The sequence below is a fragment of the Photinus pyralis genome, unplaced genomic scaffold, assembly GCF_008802855.1.
Source record: "Photinus pyralis isolate 1611_PpyrPB1 unplaced genomic scaffold, Ppyr1.3 Ppyr1.4_LG1, whole genome shotgun sequence".
Taxonomy (NCBI): domain Eukaryota; kingdom Metazoa; phylum Arthropoda; class Insecta; order Coleoptera; family Lampyridae; genus Photinus; species Photinus pyralis.
In genome coordinates this window covers 29,030,979-29,045,598 of record NW_022170249.1, presented here as the reverse complement: position 1 = coordinate 29,045,598, position 14,620 = coordinate 29,030,979, and the positions used below count along the sequence as shown (strand labels likewise).

The 14,620-nt window shown below is 36.3% G+C and overlaps 1 protein-coding gene and 1 long non-coding RNA gene across 6 annotated transcripts; one reads left to right on the top strand and one right to left on the bottom strand.

Annotated features, from left to right (window-relative positions):
• Positions 1–3,216: 3,216 nt before the first annotated feature.
• Positions 3,217–13,362, bottom strand: LOC116178075 (spastin-like). 3 transcript variants are annotated; one of them, XM_031497377.1, is made up of 6 exons: positions 12,633–13,362; positions 12,442–12,558; positions 12,147–12,356; positions 5,193–5,728; positions 4,899–5,148; positions 3,217–3,980 (listed from the first exon to the last, which is right to left on the bottom strand). In XM_031497377.1, the coding sequence occupies exons 1-6, from the start codon at positions 13,234–13,236 to the stop codon at positions 3,817–3,819; spliced, it is 1,881 nt and encodes a 626-aa protein (XP_031353237.1). In that variant the 5' UTR covers positions 13,237–13,362; the 3' UTR covers positions 3,217–3,816. The 3 variants fall into 3 exon arrangements, with proteins under 3 accessions (XP_031353237.1, XP_031353246.1, XP_031353255.1); XM_031497386.1 differs by having other exon boundaries at positions 12,159–12,356; XM_031497395.1 differs by lacking the exon at positions 12,442–12,558.
• LOC116178090 lies at positions 9,769–10,868 on the top strand. 3 transcript variants are annotated; one of them, XR_004146804.1, is made up of 4 exons: positions 10,454–10,543; positions 10,590–10,661; positions 10,716–10,737; positions 10,790–10,812. It is a non-coding gene; the product is annotated as an uncharacterized LOC116178090 (long non-coding RNA). The 3 variants fall into 3 exon arrangements; XR_004146805.1 differs by lacking the exon at positions 10,454–10,543 and adding an exon at positions 9,769–9,857 and having other exon boundaries at positions 10,716–10,868; XR_004146803.1 differs by having other exon boundaries at positions 10,716–10,868.
• Positions 13,363–14,620: the final 1,258 nt, after the last annotated feature.

The window sequence follows — 14,620 nt, the reverse complement described above, 5'->3', positions numbered from 1 at the left end:
GGCTGCTAGTTCAAAAGTTACGGCCCTTTGAATTTTCTTTCGAAATTGGTTTCTAGTCTCTGTTGATTGAGAAGTCTAATCGAAAAAGTACGAATTTTTTTGGATTCTACGCCCCAAAATTAATAAGAAAAAGTGTTTTCCCGAGAGATTTTGGTGTAGTCGATTTTTGGTAAAAAAAGGAAGATTTATACACTGCCTTTTTTTGAGCCCCGAAAAAAAATTGTCTCAGATTGAACCGGAAAAAAATTTTCTTATAGAATGTGACCTGTAGATTCCATAATTTCAAACAGTTCCAAGATTGTGCTACTAGTTCAAAAGGGATCCCTGCGTAAATTGAATGGCGGTTTTCCCAGGGGCTAACCTTTCAGTTTCTTTTTATCTTGTAAGCCCTGGCTGTCGTCTGTATCAGTTTCTGAAAGATCTGTACCTTGTACTTGATCATACATTACCTATCCAGTCGCGCATGTCGTTCTTTAATTTTATAGGTTTTGGTATGTATTGGCGTACTTGTACAGAACACCTTGGGTTTTCATGGAGTGATAGGACTGTGATGATCGGTTGGGTAAGTATAAGTAGGTACCTAATGTTTGGGGCAAAGAGGGGATGTTTTATGTAAAGGTCCCGGGACAGGGTCTCTTTTAGTCGCCTTTTACGACATGCAGGGATTACCGTGGATCAATTCTATCTCCGATTCCACAGGGGAATTATTATTTTGAATTGTTTGGTCTAAATTAAACCGTTGATGTGTTTTATACTTACCTACTCAAATGATTTACTATGTTTTCCATTTAGATCTTGTTTTTATATAAATTGTTTAACCACATTTGACGCGATTTTCCTTGTACGATTTGAGATATGTAATTTTGTATTTCTGTTTGTATTTTGTTGCCGTAGTTGTGTGTGTTATGCCAGGGTTTTTCTTGCTGGTTCTTTTTTCCCCTGACTTTTCGGTTTGGATTTGTCTCGTGCGTAATAGATTTCATTTTTTCGATTCCCTTCGGACCCATAAAAACTCTTTTATTTAATTCCCTTGCCGATTGTGTCCAACACATTAGGACCGCCATAGTAACAAGATAACATAGGAGTTCCATTTGTACCACCCAAACCCAGCTGCTACCTCAATTTGAAAGTGGCGCGAACCGTCCGCCATTTTGACAACGGAACTGGAAGTCGTTCTGTACAGTACCTGGTCCCTTAATTGTGCAAGAATACCTATCAGACAAATTTCTTGGAAAAAGAGCGACAGGTAGTCTCAAACAATTAGGGGATTGTGCGCGAGAAACCAACCGTTTCCCACTTTTGTGTGTACTGCATATCATTGTATTCGTACTAAAAAATGCTCCTCAATACAGAGTGTACTTTTTTACGGGCCATATAAACAAGTTAAAAAGTAATCGTAAACGATTTACATAAAGCGCATTTCCACTTGCATTCATTTCCCATTTGTAAGATGCAATTTCTATAAAATCGTAAAAATCCGGCCACAAATATGAGATAGCGTTGCACATGGGCAATCCATTTTTGTCGTGCTACTTCAATGTCAGTTTATGAGAAGAATTTCATTTCAATGCTTTTCTAAATAAGAAAGTTGGAACTGCGCATGCGCAAACCTAAATTTTGAAACTAATGTTAGATTTTCCTTTGTTCCAAGCGCCTAAATATCAAATTTCACTTAAATGCTTCCATAGATAAAAAAAGTTGGCACTGCGCATGCGCAAAATAAAATTTTGAAACTGGCGCTAGATTTTCCTTTATTCCAAGTGCCTATGTATCAAATTTCATTTAAATGCTTCCATAAATAAAAAAGTTGACACTGCGCATGCGCAAAACCAAATTTTGAAATTGGCGTTAGATTTTCCTTTATTCCAAGTGCCTATGTATCAAATTTCGTTTAAATTCTTCCATAAATAAAAAAGTTGGCACTGCGCATGCGCAAAACCAAATTTTGAAATTGGCTTGATTTTCCTTTATTCCAAGTGCTATGTATCAAATTTCATTCAAATACTTTTATAAGTAAAAAAGTTTGCAATTCGGTTTATAAATGGTCGAGATGCGAAAAGGGCACTGTGAATTTTGAATCGATTCGATTCAACTTTTGGCGTTGCGTATTATATGGCTAAAGCTATGCCCATATTGAATTTCATGCAATTCAGTTCATAACTAACGGAGATGTAAAAGTGATCGAACATTTCTAAACAAAGTTATCGTTCACACGGACAGATAGACAAAGGAACAGACGGACAGACCAACAGGCAGACGACAGATAGCAATGCAAAATTATAAACGATCTCTAGGATCGTTAATAAACGGCAAAAGTGTAAAATTATGGAACATGTAAAAAACGGTTTTTTGTTTTTTTTACAATAACTTTTTTTGTAAGCGGTACAGAAAAAATTCCTTCCTTGGTACAAGACTCGACACCATAACGAACCAAATAGCGAAAAAAGTAGAACAATAGCTCTTAAGATAAAGAACTAGTAGCGTCGCAAAACGAGCGGACGGACGGACGGACAAAGTGGCCACAATAGCGCATTTTTTTTATTTTTGTGGAAATGCGCTAAAAAATAAAGTGGATGATGATTTCTCTGAAACGAAACGTTGTATTGAAAATCTCTCGACTTTGTCTTGTATAGGGCTGAAATATAGTGGTAAATAAGAAAGTGCTTTTTATTTTTTCGTTTGTTTTACAGCAGGTTGTAAGGATTTGTTCTATTTATAATAAATGTTATTCAGTTTTAATGAGCCCTTACAGAGGGAGTAAAAATTTTAATTTCAAAGATATGGTAGTTGCATATACTTTCCAAAACATATTGAAGTATCAAAATTTAAATTAATATTTTTCCAAATTTTGGTAACGAATTGCTAATGATTGATAAAATTATCAATGAATAAACAATCAATTGAATTCTGTCCTATTTGAAACCCGTTGTTACCAGAGCTAGTTAGTAAGTTAAAGTACGAAAAAATAGGGCCCCAAACATACTACAACATGAGAAGACTAGAAAATTCTGAGAAGAATTTCACCAATAGAACCACGAACCTGAAATGTATTTCCCACAATTGTAACTTCCGTTCCAATACGCCGTCCAGAAGTAAAATTTGACAGTTAAGTACATTAACATTATTAAATGCAAGGGACTTCGGACAAGCAGGTGGTTTTGTTCTCCCCGTTTCCTTGATAGCTGAAAATAATACACCTTTGAAATAACTTCAAGCAATAATGCAATTATTTAATACATGTAAAAAACAGGTTATAAATTAGTGAGACTTTAGATAAATAACAAAACAAACATAATAGTCGTGAACTGGGGAAATACAACACAGTGAAACTTCAGCCATCTACGCACATTTTACACTACATTTACAAAAACAATGATCCTTAAAATATAATCTATAAACCTAAAATCACATTTCTTAAATATCAAAATATCTATGTTGAACATAACATTTGTTTGTAAGCAGTAGATAGGTACCTAATAACAGAAGCCATACAGAAACTACTTACGATAGTGGTGCTAAGTGTATTTAAGTGGTAGTAATACCAACACTCTCTTTTTTATTACTCATATCATACATACTTGAGATTAATACCAAAAGCGGTGGAGCTTAAATTGACCAAAGGCAAAATTCGTACGTACTTGAAAATACGGTATTAAAATATAAAGTTTGAGACACAGTATCAGTCGTTTTATTATAAAGCCACAAGTTTTTCTTTTAAATTAACACCCTGTAAAAGCCTGAATTGCAAATTGATATATTATATGCGGAGCAATCTCACGAAAATATCACAAAAACCTCATTCGCACCGAATAAAACTTATAACGAAACATCACCATATTGTAGAGACCATTTTTCATAAGCGACTAGGCTTTGAGGAGAGACGCTTTTCCTAATACGCTTCAATGCGTCGAGGAAGTCGCTCATTGTAATTCCTCTAACTGAGCTCGGATCCATTTGTTTAACTTGTTCGGGATCCAATTCTGAAGATAACGATAATTTGATGAATAAAGACAAATAAAGAGAAATAATTTTCAGCTCTGAAAATCTGTTCTGATCGCAGGGGAAGGGTTTACCATTCAGTACCAAAATAGACAGTGAATTTTTTTAAAATGCGAACATAGGAGTTTGCATGCAATGTAATTTCCCTGTTTGAATTAAAAAAAAAACACATCAATCTATTGAGTAGTTCAAATGAGTAGTAGATAAAATTGACAGCTGTCACATTTTTAAAAATACCGCCGTCCAATTTAATTTCGAAAAATGTTAGTAGTCCAGTATGCAGATAATTTTGGGTCCAAATAACATGTATTTCAAGGGTGCACACAAATTTTTTCCCCCCACAACTTTTGGCAGCCAAAAAACCTCAAAATGTTTGGCATTTTTTCAGTTTTTCGCTTAAAACTTGAAAACGGCCCATATTTTATGAATAACACTTCTTTAGTAAATTAAAGAAAACAAAATTCTGTGTCGATAAAAAAAAACAAACAAAATCGGCCCAATAGAAAATTTTTTACAAGCGATAAAAAAACGCCCATTTTTTCCAACGAATTTCAAAAATTGGTCCAATTTCAAATTGTTGGTACTTTTTGAACTCGTTTCTTTAGGAGCCACAACGCATTAAAAAAAGGTTAACTCAGTATTTTAGAAAAGTTGGAAAAAAAGGGCGTTTTTTTGATCGCTTGTAAAAATTTTTCTATTGGACCTAGTGCTCTTCATCATGAAGACTATAGAAACCGTTGCGCAAGTCGAGCGTTTTACTGGTGGGAATGTGAACCGCGCACACCTCATCGATTGGTGCATATTTTTTTTAAATCAAACATAGGGAAATTACATTGCGTAGAAAAGCGTATGTTCGCATTTAAAAAAAACTCACTGTATATCATATCTATTATACCTACCTCGAATTGGTCCTAAAGCAGCATCCTTTGCCAAAGCGGTAAGATCACTACCAGAATAACCGTCGGTAAGTGTGGCCAGACGTTTCAATTCCTTTGGGCTTAAAGTACAGCCTTGTTTCGATAAAAGCTTTTTTAATAATTCACAGCGGGTGTCTGCATCAGGAAGGGTGACATAAACGCGCTTTGGAAAACGTCTGAGAGCGGCCTCATCCAACTCCTGGGGTCTGTTTGTAGCCGCCATAACGATAACCTAACAATAATAATCAACGCCAACCTTTCCATGGGAAGACTTACCTTTTCATTCTCTGGATTACTAGGTAACCCGTCGAACTCAACGAGAAACTCAGTCTTAAGTCTACGACTCGCTTCGTGTTCGTTGTTCGATCGTTCAGATAAAAGCGAGTCTACTTCATCAATAAAAATAATTGACGGTTGTAACTCGCGCGCCATAGCAAATAAAGCTCGTACAAGTTTTTCACCTTCGCCCACGTACTTTGAAGTTAAACTGGCGGCACTGATTGCGAAAAACGTAGCCTGACATTCGTTTGCAACCGCGCGCGCCAGCAACGTTTTACCATTCCCCGGAGGACCAAACAAAAGCAAACCTCTGGCTGGTGATCGCAATCCGGTAAAGAGCTCGGGTCGCAATGAAGGCAAAATCACCATTTCTTGTAGAGCCTGTTTGGCAATTTCTTGACCTACGATATCGTCCCATTGAACGGTAGCACCCCCTTCTACGATCTCATCCAAAATGTTTTGCGCTAGTTTCGGATCGACACCACGTAAAGTCGGTGACTTTTGTCTTATTGTTGACTTATTATTGGAGCTGGCTGAAATTTAAATGTAATAATTGGAATTATCCCCTTGGACCTAGCCCCCCTACTATACTTGGAGCCAATTTAAGAATTGTATCAAAATTATTGTATCAACCTGCAATTTATTTGGGGAGTCTACTTGTATTGAATTTACCTATTTCAAATTCAATTTTATGCATAAATTATGAACTATTTACTATTTTCAAGTTTCACTCTTCAAATCGCAAATAGCTATTGGACGTTGGGGCAATCTACTTGGATGTAGCTAATCTGTTTACCTTTTTTTCATGCACACCCCGAATCCTCAGGTAAATCGGACAGTTCCATACCTCTACGTCTTGCAGAGAAAAGAAACAGTTCATAAAATACTTAAAAACTTGTTTTTTCCGCAAAAAATTGTATTTCATACAGATCTGATAAAGTTACTACAGTCAATTGTTGAGAAAAGTTTAACGGGTGGCAATTTTGCAGTTTTAAAAATTATTTTTTTGCAGAGGTATGAAATTACCGGGCTTCGCCCTCATTAATCAAACAGCAAATTCTTGAAAAAAAACTATCACTATCAATTTTTGTAAATTTGGGTTTCGGGCAACACTGAAATTTACATATATACCGCTTCATAGTAAACATGAACGAAAGTATGTCGGGAGTCTCGAACGATAAAGGTGCATAAAACACAGGATGTTTTGAGTAGATAAGCACTAGCTCGACCGTGTTGCCAGTTCTAAAAACCGCTGCTACGGTGAGGTAGGGGGACTTTCGAGCGCATGGATGTCTATGATTAAAAAACAGAGAACCCATCGGCTTAACGGATGTACCGTTTCGGTTTTTCTAGCAAGTGAAATACAAATAGCCAACGCAACAGCAGAGCCGACATCTCAGCTTGATTTCGATAGCAAGCGCGTACCGGGTGACCCAATAATAATAATAATAATAATAATGTGTGAATTTTTATTTTATTTTTTATTTTTTTTTAGAACCCTACATAACTTCACCAGACACAGACACTAATCGTTACTTGATTTTAATCCGTGCGATTAGTTAACCAGGCTAGACCTGAGTTCTCACAAGAAACACCGACCATAATAATAATAATAATAATAATAATGCCCATCAATAGCTATGTTGGTAAGTATGAAATACATACTATCTCTAGATTTCCAATGTGAGGGTGTGAATTTTTATTTTATTTATTTATTTCTTTTATTTTTTTTTTAGGACCCTACATAACTTCACCAGACACAGACACTAATCGTTACTTGATTTTAATCCGTGCGATTAGTTAACCAGGCTAGACCTGAGTTCTCACAAGAAACACCGACAATAATAATAATAATGGATTTTATTGATTAGGAAAAAAAAATGGTTCCTACACCATAACCGTGAAAAAGAGCGTTCAGGGTCAGATAAACCAGTAGGTTACCTGTTCTTCCCCCTGTACCCCTAGACACATAAAGAATATATTTATACACATAGATTCTACGAAATAAAACAATTACCAGTTCAATTTTGATTGAAAACAAGCACAAATCTACTAAGTAACTACCTACCAACAAAGGAAAGAAAAACAAAAACAAAAAAACAAAACAATAATAAAATTATGTTAAATTTCGCTCCGATTAATAATTTTCCGTTTAAAGGCATCTTCGGACAGGGGCAATAACTGTCTGTACACCGAATTATTACAGAATTTGCAGATGTTAAATGAAAAAGAGCGTTGAAACATTGCTAGAGCGATGAAACATTGCAACAATAAGGCTGTTCCTCGCCCATATCTCGGGAACCTTTCATCGTATAACTTAGGGGTAAACAAAATTATTGGGTAAATCGGTAATGAAGAATCGCGAGAAAATGTTTTCAAGTTCTAAAAATGACCACCAGAGGGCGTAACTGCGATCTTAAATTTTAAAATTGCATTTTCTTAATAAACATAATAAACCAAACATTCTTTTTTCACATTTTTAAAGAGAACCAGTTTATCTATCATTTTCGTAAAAACAAAAACTCAGTTATTTCTAAAACAAAGATGGCGTGGGCGTTCAATTGTTTTAGCAATAACCTGCTTTAACTTCTTAACGGTTTGACCGATTGTAACAAATTTGGTATCGTTGAAAAGAGCATTCCTTGGGCAACATGAATCAATATAGTTAATTTAGTTGAATCCTTCTCCGCCAGGAGGCTAGTTTTAACACAATGATCCAAAATCCTAAAAAATCAAATGGAATGATGACTTTTTTATGCAAAAGTAGCCCAATAACATCCAAAGAGGCAAGTGAAAACTGTTTTTCAAAATCTCGTTCTTAACCCCAAATATTGGGAAAATCAGATTAATTAATAAAAATGCTTAAATTGTATCTTATTTGGCGTATTTCCGCTATTTGTCGATGGCGCGAAAGATTGTTTGGAAAAAGGCCCTACACTTTTAGGTAAGCCTTGGAAAATTAAACAAATGAAACACGATGCATTATAAAATAATAACAGTCGTAATTTGTAAATTATTCTGCTGTGTTTACATTCAGAAAGTGCTGTTTTTTTGAATTTGTAATCTGTTCTAAACCAAGAAGCATTTAATATGCTGGCAGGCGGCGATGGTTCGTGGTCGATTCGGATAACACAAATAGAATATGTTGTAGAGATGCCACCTGTACCGTTTTCACCCAGACGGTCCGGTTTTTTTAAAGTTTGTCCAGAGTCCGGTCACGCGAAAAATATGTAGGTAGGTGTAATTAAGTGCGGCGTTTCATTTTTGAAAATAAATCATAATAAAGTATGTTTATTCTATAGCAGATTTAAATTGACATTTTATTAGGTTTGAATCGGGTTTGAATGAGTAGACTGTCTCTCTTGAACGTGAACCGTAAGAGTAGATAAAGTGATCACTTTAACGGCAAGGGCACTGGGTAATGAAACAAATCATTGTGCAGTGCAATTCGTAATAGAAACGTCGGGCACGAAATAAAATGAAGTTCAGAACAAAATACAATATTGTTTCCATAGAAACGACGAGATAACCAAGGAAGGGAGAACCTAAACTTGCTATTTGGGACGTCTAAATTAAACATCTGGCTTCCGCTATAAAATAAAATGGGCAGCGATTTTGAAAATACTCAAAATATATCGCCAGCATACGCAACCCACTACACATTTACAAATATCCATGTCCGAACCGGGATTCGAACCAGGGATCCCTAGTACAGCAGTCGCACTTCCACGCCACAGCGCCAAGCGTTCACAAGAATAATTGTGCGGTGTGCCTTAAGGTCAAGTCCAGTCCTGGTCAGAAGTAATGTCCTCCCTCAGATACCTCAAAAAGTGCTAATAATTTCAATATTAGGGACTCAGAACTCACAGGAGATCCAGTATATTATGTGCTACACTTGAGATAATCGAGGGACATTACCTCTGTCCAAAACCGTACAGGTTAATACAAGTACAATATATAAAAACCTGATATCAAGAGCACATGGTTGACATGTACTGCGCCGCACACGCAGATACCCACAATTCGAGTAATAGCTAGTAGATGAGCAATGTATGTTCTGGACCAGGAAGTGACGTCACACCAATCAGAATCGAGTATTTCGGTCACGTGGTCACGTGTGAGCCAATGGGAGCGCGTGAGTCGGCCATTTTGTGACGTCACATTTTTACTGTTTTGCTTCCGGTGTTTCTGGACCAGGAAACGCGTCACACAAATCAGAATGCAGTATTTCGGTCTGCCATTTTGTGACGTCACATTTTGGGTTGGACCAGGAAACGCATCACATCAATCAGAATGCAGTATGGGGAGGTTGTTGTCGGCCATTTTGTCTACATCATATCTAGCATGTTTTCCCGCGTGTATTTATGGACCAGGAAACGCGTCATAGGCGGCGTCGAGGATTTGAACCATCAATACGCGAATTACGAATCTGCCGCTTTAGTCAATTAAGCTTATAATTAGGATGGGAAGTTGCAATCTCGCAATAGCATATATGATAAGACTTTTAAAGGTGTAATAACCATTTTATTTTAATGCATGTAATAAATAGGTACCTACATAATACAAAATGTAATGAATGTACAATTATAATGGAGTACATGAATGATATTATATTCCTAGCGGAGTGTGTTACATCGGATGCAATAGTTTGAAGAGTTTCAGGTATAAATAATAAAAAAAATTAGTATATTTATTATACAAATTGATCATATTTTTGTAACAAATTATTAAAAGCTTCATCATCCTCTTCTATTTCACTTTCATAATTTCCAATGCGAATTTAAATGTCCATCACAGCATAATGCACGTATTGCACATAATCCCTAGTAGGGTATTCATCATCTTCTAATAGTTCCAAATATTCCGTTACTCTTCGCAGTAAAAGCAAAAGTTCTTTTAAATATCGAAATCCGCATCTCTCATTACGTTCCATACTTGCAATTATTCGCATACGTTCCGCGTCTAAAAGGACCTTCGCGCTTTGTAATTTTATTAATTTACTTTCACAAGAATCTGGAATATTTATGTCAACACAATCTTCTTTGTTTGAAAATTTGCTCAATCCCACATTAGTTATACAATTTTCCGTAATACGTAATAAAGTTGAACCATTTAATGGCACATTAATTAAATCATGTAACTTACTCAATTTTTCTTCAAACGAAATGGCAGTTAAATTTTCCAATTCATTTACTAGGTCACTTTGCGCATTTTTTAAGGTTTGTACAAAATTATATTGCTTGCTTTGAAAGTACCAATAACGTTTCGATTGTTTGTCGTTTGATAGCAATACTCTATCTTAATTATAATGTAGAATGATTGTTATTACGTTTATAGCAACAGGAACGGTAAGATACATCTCCTAACAAAAAACCCTAATAAATATAATTTCAGCTTTTTTCACGATGTGGCACATGAGGCAGGGTATGGAATCAATTATTACATATCTCAGCTTCTCACTCTGCAGTAAGTTTTATCGCTTTCTATTTTTATCCTCAACATTAAGGTTATAATTTTCAGATCGAGAAGATTCGTAAGATCCGTAAGTGTTATCGCTGTAAATATAATGTATACAGATATCATTTTTTTTACAGATCTAAATAAATATAGTTAATTGTTTTGTTTTTTCCTCGCGCTCTGTTACTCTATACCTATAGCAGGTAGGGTTAGCTGCCGCTCATACGGGGGTATCTAACGCCACCCTCCACGCCCCTGCAATCACGTCAATACTTTAACTGCTAAGCGCTCAGTTGACTAAAGCGGTAGATTCGTAATTCATGTATGTATCGATGGTTCAAATCCTCGACGCCGCCTATGACGCGTTTCCTGGTCCAGAAATAAACGCGGGAAAACTAGATATGACGTAGACAAAATGGCCGACCGAAATACTGCATTCTGATTGGTGTGACGCGTTTCCTGGTCCAGAAACACCGGAAGCACTACAGCTAAAATGTGACGTCATGGCCGACTCACGCGCTCCCAATGGCTCACACGTGACCACGTGACCGAAATACTAGATTCTGATTGGTGTGACGTCACTTCCTGGTCCAGAACATACATTGCTCATCTACTATAGCTTAAATACCTAGACAACAAACGAATTGATTTTGGGCCAAATAACAAAAACAATTACAATTAAGATTAAATAATATAATTACAATATACTTGCATATGATTTTGACATACTTTCCTGTAACATGCTTTCAGGAAACGTGGAGCAAGAGCGCCGTAACAGGAAATAATCTCGTTGTTATCCCCCCCCCCTCCCCCGCCCTCAGGAAATTTGTTGTGCCTTAACCGTGATCGCGCTAGCTTTAATCCAAATGACAAAATATGTATAAAAAAAAATAGGGGTTTATTTGAGAAGAGATGCAGGAATAACACGATAGTACAAAGATAATGCTGAAACCCCAAAAGTTCTACGATATTATGTTACTGAGATCTCGTTCAATTTATAAAAGGCGCCCTAACAGCTGACAGTTAGTGAAACAATAAGCTCCTTTTTGAGAATCAAAAATGATCTAAAAATTCGCATATGTTGCACACTTAACTTACCTTGCGCATTATGTGATTCTGTTAAATGTGAACAAATGTATAATATTCCCTAAGTGTTCCGATGGGGATGCTCTGCTTTTACTACAAACCCTAGGGTCACTGGAGGTGTCCATTCTTAACGCATTTTCTGATGAATCTACACATGCGCAGGCTCTGCATCAGCGCCACCTTTTTTTTGTGAAATAAAGTTACCTGTTGAAACGCAATTGAGCACAAGCGCAGCATTAAATTGGCTACTAGTGGGATCTTTCACGTAATAAATTTAAATTAAAATAGGCAAATTCGAGTACTCGGCGCCTCCAAGAAAGTGACTTAAATAAACTCTCATCTGATTTGGACTAGTGAAAGGGGGTAGGTCTAACAAGGTATTAGAACGACTGTTTCCACAATTCTTACATGGTAAGCTACCTTTTCGAGCTGGCGAATTGTTACCAGGCACTGACAGCTGCTTCTTAATAGCCGGCGGCGTCGACGCCTGCTTGTTAAATGGACGTACTGGCTGTACAGGCGCGTTCCGTGAACCCATCGATCTCGGTAGCGTTTGACTCTTCGACACGTTCACACCAACCGGCCGTCTTGCCGCCACCGTCAATTTTTTACCAGTAGCTAAAAAGGACGGTATTAGACTTTTGCGTTTGTAAGACGTGCTTTAGTAAAAAATGACCAGTTACAAAGAGAACGATTTAGCTACCTGTAGAACAAATACTAGGTTTAACAATAGGAATGCTACTAGAATAACTAAGGTGCGGTTTTTGAAGAATTTTAGCCTCATTTTGTATAGCCATACGTTCCAAATTATCCAAACTCTCTAAAAAGAAATAAAACTGATAAAATTAGAAAAATAAAATAGCAACCGGTCGACATATTAACACAGAGACCAACCTAAGAATTGTAGGCGATCCTTTGCCATTGCCAAATTAGTTTTCATTTTGTCGTGCAGCCTTTGAGCTCTTTCCCAGACCTCTCCTCGTCCTCCCCAGCACTGCACTGCAATTCCCAACTCTAGCTCGTTGATGCCTTTACGATACAACTCAATCGCCAATTCTTTCTGGCCTTCATTTTCTTCGTCAATCTTGAGTGCCTTTGATATATATTCGAAAGCTCGCCGGTGATGATGTTTTTGCTTAGCTAACAGGGGATCTCCGGGACCCGGTCCGGTTAGCCTAGGCGTAATATTCGACATTTCTTGTACTTCTACGGTCTCACTTTGTTTATTATTCAAATCTGAGAATGTGGAATTACGACTTTTGAGTAGATAGCTCGAAGAACTGCAGTAAATAAATTTAAGGATGATGAATATTTGGTATAAAAGCGAGTGCAGTATATTAAACATGAAAATAATGGGAAAGGAGACAAAACACAGATTTCTTTTATGAACTGAAGTCTCTGAAGTGGAGGGAAATGTCAGGTGAGTACTTGGAACATCTGTGTCGTTTTTTCTGGATTTCTTATTTGGAGATTTATTACTTTGCGTTTTACGAACCATCCAAATACCATGACAACAAATTTATTAACAATTAAATCATTGTTAATGTTTTATACTATAAAAATTCAACACAACAAAGGGAATCAACAAAAATTCCAGTTTTCCCATTATATCAAAATTCCATATAACAAAACCATCCCAAACTGTCATGCTAAAGTAAAGATTACACTTTTATTTGTATTACCATATACAGGGTGCAACATATAAGTAAGCAGCACACTTTCAACTTGCATTTTGCCAGTATTACAAATTTTCGGAAAAAGCATTACAACTAATCGAGAGAAAACGATATGAGGTTATCAGGTGGCTTTCATTATAGCACTAATGTTATTACCAATAGTCCAATATCCGCAAATTTTAAATTGAAGACTAACATGCACCCTGGGACCTGCTATACCTGACCCATTGTCCCCAAAGCTTGTTTTTAACCTCTTGAGTCACCCCTCTAAGCCTACCATGCTACATTATTTGTTATTATAATTTTATATTAATTTGTCGGCTGGTTTTTTTTCTTGGTAAGTTCTTTTTTCTCCAGCCTATTTTCATTCGGCGAACTATATGATTTTCAGTTTATTCATACAATGTAATTTATTTCGACTTAAATTTTCGAGCTTTCACAATCTTCATCATACCTAACAATAATTATTTATTAAACAAACTTTTCACAATTTCAGTGTTTTATTTTATGTTGCTTCTCTATCGTACTCCAGGTCATAGTGTTGTTTGCAACTGACGTAAGGGAGCTCTGCCTTAGATGTATAATCACGTGCCACTTTTCCATTCCAAATTTAAGCGGGATCAGTTTAGTTTTGGAGAGAATAGTCATTCGGGTGGCCATTTTTAAACGTTTCCCGGGTTGACTTTATTTCCGTGTTTATGAAGTGTGAAGGACCGGAGGGTTAAGTACACTACAAAGTTGTCCTATTAATAAAGGTCACAGGCCATATCGCTATGGAATTAATTGCGCACCTTGAGAAGACATTTTATTAACAAAAGCGGCAAAGAGAAATCGATGGAAATTATTTTCAGGCTTCCAGGTTTGCCGCTAGAGGGCGTAAGATACATGGTTAAGCAGAAAATAGTTATTTTCCTAAAATATACCAAACGAACATGTATCGCAATCTTGTATGAATTTTACATCATATACCGTGGGTTACATGAAATCTTATTAGTAAATGTGACGAGTAGTAGAGAGCGTGGTTTGATATCTATAAATTTTACTTATTTTGTACCCAGTTTTGTTATAATCCCACTATTAATCTTCATTAAAATTATCAATAATTTTTTATGCAATATTTTTGCCATCATCATACATTTCAACCATGAAATGATACACAGTATGATACCATAGTTATTTCTTATCCATTATAAGAAATATTTGAAG